Below are 13,678 nucleotides of genomic sequence, written 5' to 3'. Positions count from 1 at the left end.
GCATATCAAATGTCCTATTGGCTTGAAGCTGGAATGGATAGGGGAGTTACTTCCCAGAAGATATCTAAGGGGCCAATTCTAAAGAAATAAAATGTCATCTCCACAATAGCCAAGATTCTATTTTGTTCTCTGCTATATCTGTCCTGGACCCCTAGAAGTGCCTATGCCTGACATGGATTGGTGCTCAATGAACATTTGCTCAATGAGTGTATACATTAGTTATCTTTCCTCCCTGAACCTACTCTTAGACTCCATCTTGATTGGCAGCAATACCAAGTAACTTGGGAGTGTTTTTTGACCCCACCCTCTCCATCAGTATGTTTGTAAATATTTTCCTCAAAACACCACTATCAACAATTCAAGATCCACATAGGATGAAATATAATTCAGCAGCAAAATATGTTAAGAAGAAGAAAACTCAGGTACTGGTGAGTTCAAGCAGATCAAGAGAGGAGCGTGAGCATTGCTCCCCAACTATGATTCAATGACTTCCTTTTGATGGTTTGAAATGGGTCATGGTGTCACGGCTGGAGTATTTTCACCACAGAAAGCAAATAAAAGTACAAGATGCCAAGATAAATATAATATTTCTAGCTGATGAATTTTTATAATATATATCTTCAAAGGCCAAATTAAGGACATTTAGGCTGTTCTGAGAAGTTCAATACAGTAAGCAGGACAATGTCATTAAATAAGGACATGTTCTAGATATACAGAATGCCTGGCAACCCTATGCCTGAGGGGATTTCTACCCATGAAATCCTCCTCATACTTGTAGGCAGTGTTTTCAGCTAGTAGATCCAATTAATTTAATTCTCACATCAATTAAATTAACCAGAGTCTTTGCTGGAAATTTCATGATAAGTCTAAGTCCCATAATGTGTTACTTAAAAATATATACATATATACATATATATATATATATATATATATATATATATATATATATATATTTTTTAGAAAATACTTTTTTAATTCCCAAACTTTACTAACACAATCAGATCTTCTTCACTAGCACTCTCCTAACCCTTACCTTAATCTCCACTCCAGTTACTTCATAGGAAGGAGAAGCACTGGTAGGCAGTTCCTGTGTCCCCTAATAATCCTTGCAAAGTTGAGATTCTATAGCACATATACACATGCCCAAGAGTCAACCATGAGCCTTGAAGGCAGGAACTATATTTTTTTCCTCCTTGAATCTCCAGGCAGTCTACATGCCTAGAACCTGGTACCTTCAACCAATATTTGCTAATTTAATAAATGTTCAGCTGTCCGTACCTAGCCTGGCTTCCTCATGGCCAGATCCAGATGTCAGAAGCCTATACTCAGTTGTTTAATAAATAGAGGAAAGCTATGAATGAGCCTCAAATGTGACTGCCCAATAAAGACGTAGTCATGGACTATATATACACATGTCTGTGTTATTTGACCTCTTAATTCAACATGTCTGTGTTATTTGACCTCTAAATTCTCTTATTCCCCTATTGCTGTTTAAAGGCTTGTTCAATGATACCCATCCCAGCACCTCTCCTATCTCAGAAATTAGGCCATCTGATTGTAATATTCTTCCCTTTCTTGTTGCCATTATCATCAGTTTTCCCAAGGCATGTCTTATCATTCATAAAAAGACATTGGAAACTTGCTTTGGTATATACCAACTCACACCTCATTTTCACTTCTGCCCTCATCTAAGCAATTTGGACATTCCTAACAATGCCCCCACCTCATCTCCTGCCCACCATACCAATATCCAACCCTATGTCAGATCAATCACACAGTTTCTCCATTCTGATCTGCTGGGTGAAGCTTAAGTCTATTGTCACCATTTCAAACCATGAGTGTTGACATTTCTGTTCCAACTGCAGCTGGATCTTTCAACCCTGCTTGAGACTCTTTTCTCATTTTCTATAGAAAGGCATTGTGCTGTGTGTGTTTTTATGAAATTTCTAATACTATCTTGGCTTCTTTAACTCTAAGAAGACCAAAATAATCTATTGAAAGCCCTTTTAACTTCTGTCACTACCTCAAAATATCTCAGTAGCTTGAACCTGCCTTTACTGCCGTCCCTCTAGAAACATGTTCCTCCTTGAGAAACCTAACTCCTTTCCCTGTTCATATGGTCCCAATGCTTCCATTTACTTGAACCTAAATGAGTCTCTTAGCTTCATTTGTTCCATAGTAGAAGGCTCCATCCCTTCTACAATGAAAATGACCAAATCTTCTCATCAGAGAATGCGCTACAGTGCCTGTTCTATCATTCTCTTCAATCTCAATTTTCTCAAGCTAATCATTTGCACTAACTCTATTTCCTCATCTCCCTCTCTGGAACTATTCTGTGAAATGATAAAACTTCCTTTATGTTTTTAGTCCTTACCCCAAGGATATGATTATTGATTTTTAGAGAAAAACATAGATGTGAGAAACATCAATTGGTTGCCTCCCATACACACCCCGATCCTTCATGTTTTTTGAAACGTCCCTTTTTGAAAGCCCTCAGTGCCTAATTCAGTAGCCTCTTTTCCTTTTCCTGACAACTTCACATATCCCCATTATGCAGAGAAAAATACTGAACCTCAGAAAATCACATGCCACAAGTGGTAGGGTCTGGATTCAAGTCTAACATTTTCCAACACCATATTTCTATTATATCAAAGTTCCTTTCCATCCCACGCTGTCTTGTGTACCATTTCCTTAGGGAAAATTCTAAAAAAAAAATGGGATTAGTGTGTCAAAGTACATGAATATTTAATAAGCAATATATATTTATTGAATACCTATCATGTACACAGTAAGTCCCTATGTAGCAGGCATTAAGTTTGCTGAGGAAACAGCAGCCATATAAGAAAATTGTCTCTTGTGGCTTGTAGATCTGGGCAGGGAGGTGGGGAAGCAGGCAAGAGGAGAGGGAGACAGAATTAAATAAGCCCTAACTGAGCCACGTCAGCCAGGCAGTTCTGAAGTGTTTTTTTTTTTTTGTTTTTTTTTTAAATTAAGCCCTGTCATTTCCATGTGTAATAATTGTTAATGATTTCCATTTGCCCCACGGCAAACCAGACCTCCTAAAACCTGAACCCCAACCTACATATCTGGTCTCACCTCACCATAACCTATACTCCAACTGCTTATTATTTTCCCAAACATACTCTTGAGCTATTTGTCCTGTCTTCTGGCAAAATCTTATTTAGCACACAGGCCCATTCAGATCTTATCATTTTCTCAGAAGACTTTCCATCCAACTCTTTCTCTTCCAAATAGAAAACCTTGTGTCAATTTCAAGACAGACATATTTTTTTACAACTCTATTTTACTATGAATCACACTACCTCATAATTATCTATCTTATTATTCCTCTAAATATTGAATCTCCTCAAGTGAAGGGATCACAGATCCCCAGAACCTAAAACACAGCTGGTCTGGCATATAGTGTGTACTCTCTGTATGCCCAGGGAGGCATGAAGAAAGGAGAGAGGAAAAACCTATTCCATTGAACTACCATAACAACATAGCCAAAAATCACTGAAAATCATTTCCACCCTGCTGGTGTGGCTCAGTGGTTGAGTGTCGACCTAGGAATCAGGAGGTTACAGTTCAATTCCTGGACAGGGCATATACCCAGGTTATGGGCTCAATCCCCAGTGGGGAGTGTGCAGGAGGCATCCAAACAATGATTCTTATCATTGATGTTTCTATCTCTTTCTCCCTTCCCATTTCTCCCTGAAATCAATAAAAATATATTTTAAAAAAATAAAATAATTTTCAAATACAGTCATGAACATGAGTTTTTAAGAATCATTAGTCTCTGCCTTCCTCATTTCCATTAGTCCTTCCCTTCCTTCCTCAATTCCATTTAGTTCCCTCCAACTTACCATTAACTCCATCCTCAATACTAATGGCACCCAACTCCCAGGATCTAATTCTATTAATATTCACTTTCTCACGTTGCTAAGAGAATTCCTGACATCATGAGAAAAGCACTGGACTAACAGTCAGGAACCCAGGAGTTCTAGATCATTGGTTCATTCCACAAATATTTATTGAGCACTTTCTATGGGGCAGGTACTGTTATAAGTGCATTAGATATACTCATGAACAAAAGAGACAAAATTGTCTGCCTTCATGAAGCTTACATTCTATTAGAGAGGGAAGAAGGATGGACAATAATTAATAAACATGATAAGAAAGTACTTTGGAAAGTGAAGATCATTAGCACCAAAATAGAAATGGATCTGGGGAGAGGACATACAGATTGCACCTTTAAATGAAAGCCCTCAATGCGAAGATGAGATTTGAGAAAGAAGGTGATGCAGTGGCCTGATGCAGAGACAGGTGAATAGAGCATCCAGATAATGATAACAATTCAGCAAAGGCAAGAAGGGGGAGTGTGCCTGGCATGTTTGAGGATGGACAAGAAGGCCTGCGTGGCCAAAAGAAAAGAAGTGGAAGGACAGGGACAGGGGAGGAAATCAAAGAGGTTAAAAAGCCAGATGATTAAGAGTCTCATCAACTGTTTTAATCAGAGTCTGGGCTTTCATTCCTATAGATGAGCATTCATTGCAGACTTTAAGTAGAGAAGTACGCTGATTTGACTTGAAGTCATTTGGGTTAAAAACAGACTAATTGTAGGGAAGAAAAGATAGAAGCTAAGGAGCAAGACAGAAGGGCATTGTAGCAATCCTGGCAAAAAATAAATAAATAAATAAATAAATAAATAAATAAATAAATAAATAAATAAATGATGGTGGCTCAAAGCAGGGTAATGGCAGAGAAGGGGAGAAATCACTGAATTCCAGATACAGTTTTTTTTTGTTTGTTTGTTTTGTTTTTTATAGAAAGAACAGGATTTCCTGACTGATTGGGTATAGGATGTGAAAGAAAGAGTCAAGGAAGACTCCAAGTGTTTTGGAGTAAGACACTAGGAGAAGGAGGTTTCCATCAACTGAAGTGGGGAGGATGCGGGAGGAGCAGGGTGTGGGGGGAAAGGGTGAGCAGAGGTTGGGAGTGCAGTTTTGGAATGCCTAACTAGATGTCCAAGGGCATATGTCAAGGACACTGTTGGCTATATGAGTCTTGAGTTTGGGGAATATTTAAATTTGGAAGTCATTATGAATAGATGGCTTTTAAAATTACACAACTGCCCTAACCAGTTTGGCTCAATGGATAGAGCGTCAGCCTGTGGACTCAAGAATTCCAGGTTCGATTCCAGTCAAGGGCATGTACCTAGGTTTCGGGCTGCTGATAGATGTTTCTCTCTCATCAATGTTTCTAACTCCCTCTTTCCTCTCTGTAAAAAATCAATAAAATATATATTTTAAAAAAATTATATGACTAATAAGATCCTATGCATTCCAATCCAAATTCAAATATCTGCTTTAACTTAGTCAAATTATCTAATCTCTCCACTTCTCATTTTTATCACCTCTACAATTATAAAGTTAGGCTAAATAAATGATTTTCAACTGGGTTCTGTGGAACACTCACTAACTAGGGTTCTGTAGACAGAGCTTCCAGGATCAGAGATGTTTGCTCTCCCATTGCCTTTGCCAACAATAAATCCATATTTTTAGAATGAAAATCTGACATACATTTATATATTTATGATATACATACTATAGTTGACTAGGATGTATGTGTGGGTGGGGTTAGGATAACTTTCCAGATGAAATAATGAATAGCATCTAATTTAAAAGGACCCCCTATATCTGTATCATGCCCGGTCAGCTGTCAAAGGGATCTGTATAAATAAAGACACAGATTGACAGTAGTACACAGTTATCCTAAAAAATGCTTGCTGCAAATAGATCTGGAATTCTCAAGTGGTGAGGTAGATATGCTCAAGGTTTCCTCTCTAAAAGATATTTACCAAAAATCAAATTCAAAGATTGAAAGATGATATTCCATTTCATTTAGATCCAATTAATGATTGCAGTTGATTATTCAGAAATTCCTTTGACCCTGAGACCAGGAACAATTAAATAATTTTAATTGTAGAAAAATACATGAAGTTAGTCCTGGAAGAGGACTTTAGAAATACTTCAGTCAATTGTCCTCCCTTTACAGTGGAGGAGTTGAGGCACAAAATTCAAAAATCATACTGGAACTGGGACCTCAGTCATTTCCTATTGCTCTTTACACCACATTATGCTGATTTCAAGGCTGCTTCAGAAATGCCACTGACATTTACAATTAAGGCAGAGCCCTGGCTGGTGTGGCTCAGTTGGTTGGGTGTCATCCTGTGCACCCATAGGTTGCAAGTTGGATTCCCAGTCAGGGCACATGGTTTGGAGGCGTGATGCCCAGTAGGCACATGTAGGAGGCAAGCAATCGATGTTTCTCTCTCTCTCTCCCCCTCTTCCTTCCTCTCTCTGAAATCAATAAAAACCTGAATTTTTTAAAAGGCAGAAATCAACACTGATTGATTAGTAATCTTCATATATTTCTAACCCATTAATCTTCTTCCTATTTTTCCACAGTCCTAAAGCTCATCCTTGCCATTGCCTTTTGCCTGGTGTCTAGTATCCTAGTGGTGCTTCTATTTACCCTCATCCGCCATGGGCCCTGCTGGCCGAGAGGCTCCTATCGGGACATCTGAACTGACAGCTGAAGAAGGGCAGACGTGCCAACCTTCTGTGAAGCAGAATCTCTCAGTGACACAAGATTCAAAGGACAGTTTCACCATGTGGGCGCAACACTGCCCACACTCTTCCTTTTGAGTCTACCTAGAGCAGGAACTCACAGTGAGTGACCCAGGAACAGCTGCTGGACTGACTGATGAATGAACGCCCAGGTTGCTTGGTAAGGTCTCATCGCAGTGCAGGTGTCTCTCATCCGGCTAGGAAGAAGTTCTCTGCAGACGGCAGTTGTATTCTCTGGCACAGATGGCCAGACAGAAACAAGAAGCCAAACTCCAATCAACTTTTAGCCTGCAAAGATCAAAAAGTTACAAGGTGTGGCAAAGATATAGTATAAAGAAGCCTGGATACTTGGGGGAGGGAGGGATTAGATTAACAGTAGAATTATATAGGATGATTCTTAAAAAATAAGACCCAATCAGAAGGTTTAATAAATTTGGTTTTATTGTGGTTTTTTTCAGCCACCAAGTAGGTTTAATACAAATGCACACACACATACTCTGGAAAAGAAACTCCTACCCAGTGTTTGATAGCCAACACATACATACACATATCTATACTGAAAATGCCTATATTTAATTATCAGAAACTGTAATATCAACTATTTTAGTTGTAGCTGAGGCCATTTTCCCCATAATAACTAGAAAATCTACATACCCCTGTTTCTTCTTCTTCTTCTTCTTCTTCTTCTTCTTCTTCTTCTTCTTCTTCTTCTTCTTACTTCAATTATCAGAGCTCGATATTTTTAAAATTCTGATTTCTTTATTTCATTTTAAAATTAAGAGATTTCACTTTGATAAAAGCTATTCATAGCCATGGTGAAATGATAATGTATTTTAATTGCTGCAAGTAGATCTGAATTTCTCAAGTGGTGAGGGAGACAGAAAAGTAGACTGAAGATGATGACCGACTGCCTCAGCTCCACACCAGCTTTAGGCCAAGTTGGAACAAATGTTTTAAAATCTAAAACCTTGGCTTTCATAATCTAGAAATGAGAGTCCCGACTCTTCACAGAAGTCACATCTAGTTCTCATGGTCTATGAGCAATGTGTTTTTTCATTTTGTACTCTGGATTGGTCATTGTCCAAGCAAACACATTAGTGAGCCTGAAATTTAGTCTTAACAATTATATTCTGCATTGAGCTTCAACTATCCAGTTAGTGGAAAACTTGATTTCCTTCATTGGTAGTGTTCTTCACCTCCTCAGGTTCAACTGAAAATCCCAGAGTGTACCTAATGGAAAGAGTCAGGTAAAGGTCCACTAGATTTCTGTCCACACTGGTCTTCAATCAGATCACTTCCATTCCCACATGGTGCTCTGAAGGTAGGCAGAGGGCATCGGTGCCATGACTCCCAAGGTCACACACTTGGAGCTCATCAGCCTGGCATTGTCCATTCTCATACTGGAGTGTTCCCTGCAGGCAGTGCTGGGATCTTCCACCAGCATAGAACCCGCTGCCCCCAGAACCCTACCCCATCTTTTAGTCTTACTCTCAGAAGCCCCCCTCTCCCTTGGATTCCACCTGTTAAACTCCAAGCACTTACCTCTTGTCCTCAATTTCTGCTTAATTCTTACTTAATGATCCCTGTGAATGACCCATGTCCTGTGTGGTTCAGGATTCGGGCTCTGGTGACATAGACAAGAAACAATAATTTGGAAATCGGAGGGGGGGGGGGGGGCAGGAAGAACCCAACCCAAGAGGAAGGACTCCACTAGTGTTCAGGCCTTGCCATCCTTTTATTCAGTTTGGGATACACTTATAGCCCTTAGGCAGGCAGTTCCAGTGACAGACAATCTTATCAGTAAGGACTTACATGACTATCTGGTTGGTAAATTGCTTCAGCTACCATTATCTCTACTACATAGTTAGTGCAGAGCTCTGACCTTTGCCAGGGCTCAAGGTTCACTAGCAGTTCAGGGCTCCTTGTCAACACCTCTCTGCTAGTGAAGACAATGGGAAGCTTCCAACAGCCCCTCAAGTGCAAGAATTTCATGCACGGGGCCTCTAGTACAAATTATAATCTACAAATGAAGAACCTTGTAGGTTAATTGGAATGGCCAGTGTTTGTTTCCCTCTTAGCTCTGTATATCTGTTTCCCCAAGAACACCTTCTTGAATGACTGCTTTAAAATTCTCTAATGCTAACTGCAATATCTTGGTCACCTCAGGACTGGTCTTAATTGTCTTTTCTCCTAAATATGGGCTATGTTTTTCTGTTTCTATGTATATAGGATAATTTTGGATTGTTTTAGACATTGTGATTGAGATATTTTAAGACTGGATTTTATTGTGTTTCTCTAGAAATTTGGGTGTGTTTTTTCTTTTTGTTTGTTTTAAACAGTCAGCCAAGTTGGCTGAACTCAAACTGCAAGCTGTCTCCCCTGCAGAGGGCAGCAGCTCAAATCTCAGTTCAGTTCTTTTAATCTAAATGAGACTGCTTGAAGTCTTCCCTGTGTATGGTTAGTTCAAATTGTGGGGGTCAGCCACAGAGTTTGTATATAGTTTTCCCTTTTTGGCTTTCAATTTTGGGGGATTTTCTTCTCACTTTTAGAGGCTGTATATGCCTTCAAACTCTGTCCTTAGTACTTCAAACTAGTAAAACTATGGATCCCCCTCCCCCCCGCAAAACACACACACACATAAACATTAGCTATTCCACCCCCATTCTCTGTTGTTTCATGACACAACCTTGAACATGACTACAGGCCAAGAGCCAGAAAAAATAAAATTTATTTTGTCCAACTGTTGATTCCCCTCTAGTACCTGCCTGCTTTTGATCCCTTCCAAGTATCTTCAATTAGAAGTATTTTGCCCAGAGTTTATAGTTGTCATCTGTGGAAGTTAGTCTCATAGGAGGCACATAACCATTACTGGAAGAAGATGTTCTCACTTGAATGGGAGGGGCTGATTTGAGGTTCTGTATAAGGGTGGGTTATAGCATCAGGTGCCCAGTGGTGTTTGTGGGCAGGAAGTGGTATGTCAGCAAGGGACATACAAAAAACTGAAGGGACTTTACCCTTGGCTGGAGTGAGTGTTTGAGCGACCTTAACTTTTTAAAACTTTTCCCTTCATGTCTGTGCTGTAAGTCCTGCATTACCTCAGCATCTGCTCTGTTTCTCCAGGGTACAGAGGCCCTGCCAGCCCTGCCTCCTTCCTCCTCCCCTTCTTTTTCAAATACTTGTGAGGTTGTTGGAAGACTCAACCACTAGTTTGTAGTTATAGGCTGACACCTACTGTCCATAAATGGTCTTTGCATGCTTGCTTTCATAATTGAAAAATACGATTCAAAATACAAATTATATTTTAATATTTCCTACGAATGAGAGAAATAGCAAATCTGGATTCTTTTATCCATAATCCAAAGATTTGCCTCCTTTGTTCTAAACCTCATATCTAGCTAAAATGCACTATCGCTATTTCTTTAACATTGGGCCAGGACTTGAGCTTTCATTGATCTAAAGAAAAATGTTGCTGAGGAAGTGGGTTATATCAGTCAAACACTGGTGTTGCTTATTACCTATATACAGTCTGAGGTTCATTAAGGCCTCCAGCTGTTGCCTGGGGGGGAAACACAACTTTTCCTCGTCCAAATTTAAAATCTGTGGTCACAAATGCAGAGGAGAAGGTAGAAAAAAGGTAGACCAAGACTTTGCAATTTCATTTCTCTTTTCCTGGAAACTGTTGTCCCCCATATCTTCCCCAGGTTCCGGCATTCAGATCTTAACTTAAATGTCACTTCCTAGAGAGCCTTTCTGCCCTCCCTCCACCCTATCCTATTTTTATTTCTTTACAGCACTTGTCTGTAACTGAAACTATTTGATTCATTTATTTTTCAAGGTGTCTATTGTCCTCCTCCACCACACCCCACCTTGCCTCCTGCCAAAGGTAAGGGCCATTTCCTTGTTCACTGCTACATTCTCTATACTTAGAACAGGACTTGATACATAATATTGGTTTAAAAATTTAATACATGCAATTATTTTGTGACATCAGTCACCTGCCAGCCTAGAGATTCTGTTTAGTTTGGTCTGCATTATGAATGCTCACCTCAAGCATCCCTGAACTACAGGGACTTCTGAGTTGACAGCACTGAGCTGGGAAGAACTTTATGAGCTGCCTGTCCTGGGAGTCCTCAAGGGTATTTTTTGTTGTTGTAATTGCTGAAGGAAAAGCCTACATAATAAAGAGCTAATATGCAAATTGTCCCCTTGACAGGGAGTTCAGGAGTTCAACCAGGGGGCAGGGGCCAACCAACCGCCTGGGGCCCCTCTCCATAGTTGCTGGCCTGATCATTCTGATTGGGGTGGGCTGGCCGGACCCCACCTATGCAAAAATTCATGCATCAGGCCTCTAGTATTTATATAAATATGTTGGCTTAACAGCAAATTTGATATTCTGAGGTCTAATAGGAACATTAATGTGACTGTCAGAAACTTGGAATCTGAACCCCAGGTTCAGAGGAACTCTGGAAGTAATTATTTCCAGAATTCCAGTTATAGGAAAGATGGTATAAGCACACTCCACACCTTCTCTCCTATTGAATATAATCATGACACCTGGACAGAATGCATGGGGAAACAGAATACTTTTTAGTCTGAAAAGTAAATAACAATAGGCAGATTGGGAAAGAACATCAGAATTCTGAATACCACCAATTTAAACTCAAATATATAAATACTATCCTTAATATATATTATCTGAACATGCTCATTTAAAAACAAGAACTCTCAGAATGGATAAGAAAATATAATCCAACTTCATGCCATCTACAAGAAACTCAGTTCAAGTATGATGTCCATTGATTAAAAGTAAAATGAGAGAAAAGTATATAGGATAGTATGTATCCCATATCAAACAAGTGTCACTTCATTCATCTGCACATTCATCAAATTTGTTGAAAATATTGATATAATAGGCTTAAGACATTATGCTGAACACTTCAAGGAACTAACTCATTGTTCTAAGAGCCATATTTAAGAATGAATTATATTAATCAGGAGAATAGATAATGGTACCTGGATCAGAGGGATAGGTAGAAATGGGGGCGGGGGGGGGGGGGGGGGAGAAATCCTACAATCCAAATCTTGAGGAAGCTTTTGATCCATAAAGGCAAAATTTCCTCCCATTCACCAAGATTTTCAAGCAAAGTAGTTAGTGGAAATAAAATGGGTAGAGCAAAATCAGTTGAATAAAGGATATAATATCTTTTATTGGGCTGCATACCCTTCTTTTAAATAAGCGCAATCAACAAAACCAAAGCAGAATATACACTAACCCACTGTGGTCGCCTGGAAAGTAATATTATAATTGGGAAAGAAGTTAAGACAAGGTTAGAAATTTTAACTGATGGTGGTGGTGGGGTATTATATGTATTTTCTGTTCTGTTTTGGGTTAAAACTAACCTTTTCTTTAATGTAGTATTGATGTTTATCTTTTCTATCCATCCCATGCTGATCCGGGGACCATCATCTGATTTGCTGACTAATATCATGCACTTTTAAATGTGTCTTTCAAGATTATGAGTTAGTTCCTCAAAATGTGCAGAACATAAAATCATACCTTAAACTTAGTAGATTTTCAATAATATTTTATGAATGAATGCATAAATGAATATGATATTTATTTGATGTGAGATACATGCTTCCTTCCCTATTGGGATTTGTAGATTCCAGTAACATTAAGTAATATATTGCTACAATCCTGGAAGAAGAATAGAAAACTCTTTCATAGTACTTTTTAAATGCCATATACTGTTCTAAGTATTTCGTGAATATTAACTGACTTATAATTTCAATCAAACATGAAAGATATTATCACTAGCCATGTTTTTTAGATGAGGAAGCAGAAGCATAAAGAGGTTTCATCACTTGTCAGACTCAAAAGACTGAATATTAAATGATTCCATTTAAATGGAATGTTAGAAAGAACAAATCCATAGAGACAGAAAGCAAATCAGAAGTTGCCTGAGACTGGAGTAGGAACAGTGTTTTCAGAGCAGTGCCTGGAAAAAAAAATAAGTACTCAATAAGCATCAGCTGCTGATATTGTGTAGGATTCTTTCCTGGAAAGGTATACAATTGAACCTAAGCAATGTCCATCATGAATTTACTGTCCTCCATTAAATTTGAGACTTCTCAACCCATATCATGCTCTTTTTCAATGCAACTGAATATAATCTTTTTTCCTATGCGACTTTAAATTTGTGTTTTCAACAGTGATTATATTGAATTCCTCAGGATTCTCTTATGCTGTTGGAAATTCTTTGATCTTTAAAATGTTTTTGAAGTACTTTCTTGCTTTTGGAGAGAGTTAAAAGGAGAAAGAAAAAACAAACAAACCCCATCTCATTTCTGGAGATAAAAAAAACTATAAAATAAAAGGAATGGGAAATGATCAAGTGAGATAGCCAAGTCCAACTCCAAGAGAGCCTGAAGATTTGGGATACAACATGACTAGAGGCTATTGCCATTAAAAGGATAAGAAATTTCAAATAAGATTGAAACGTGAAGACATCAACACCAGGATTGGGGGTAGCTATTCACAGGAAATCTTTCCAGACATTACACACGTGTTTATGTACTTTATTTTTGTTACGTGCTTGGCATATAGAATGTAGACTAATAAATTACACATATTAGACATCCTGTATATGCATATTACAAAATACAACTGTAGAAATACTCTAAACAATAAGGAAGACTACAATTTACTGCAGAATAAGAAACAACTATAGCAAATTGAATAATAAAAAAAAGTCAAGAAATATTCTTGCACATTATTTGAAATGACCTGTATCCAAGGATGTTAATTCCTGCTTTGTTTGTAAAAGTAAAAGATTGGAAAGAACCTAGATGTCTACCTAAATATCTTTTAACAGGAGAAAAGTCTAAGTACATGTTATCTATACAATGAAATAATTTTCAGCCTTCACAAGAATGAGGCAAATTATACAGACCAATTTCAAAGCTATATTGTGAATAAAGAATGTAAGATATTGAACTAGGAAACTATAGTTTACTACCACTTATGTAAAAATCAACTATATATA

The 13,678-nt window shown here is 38.3% G+C and overlaps 1 protein-coding gene across 1 annotated transcript in view; it reads left to right on the top strand.

Annotated features, from left to right (window-relative positions):
• The window catches only part of ACP3 (acid phosphatase 3), a 36,951-nt gene extending 29,864 nt beyond the window's left edge, over positions 1-7,087 (top strand). The window contains exon 11 of the mRNA XM_084902148.1: positions 6,471-7,087. Coding sequence (XP_084758274.1) covers positions 6,471-6,589 — 119 coding nt within the window. The 3' untranslated portion in view covers positions 6,590-7,087. The remainder of the gene's footprint in view (positions 1-6,470) is intronic.
• The last annotated feature ends 6,591 nt before the right edge of the window (positions 7,088-13,678 follow it).

Source organism: Pipistrellus hanaki (genome assembly GCF_964339955.1).
Source record: "Pipistrellus hanaki genome assembly, chromosome: 13".
Taxonomy (NCBI): Eukaryota; Metazoa; Chordata; class Mammalia; order Chiroptera; family Vespertilionidae; genus Pipistrellus; species Pipistrellus hanaki.
The sequence above is the reverse complement of the archived record's forward strand: the minus strand, read 5'-3'. Positions and strand labels throughout refer to the sequence as shown.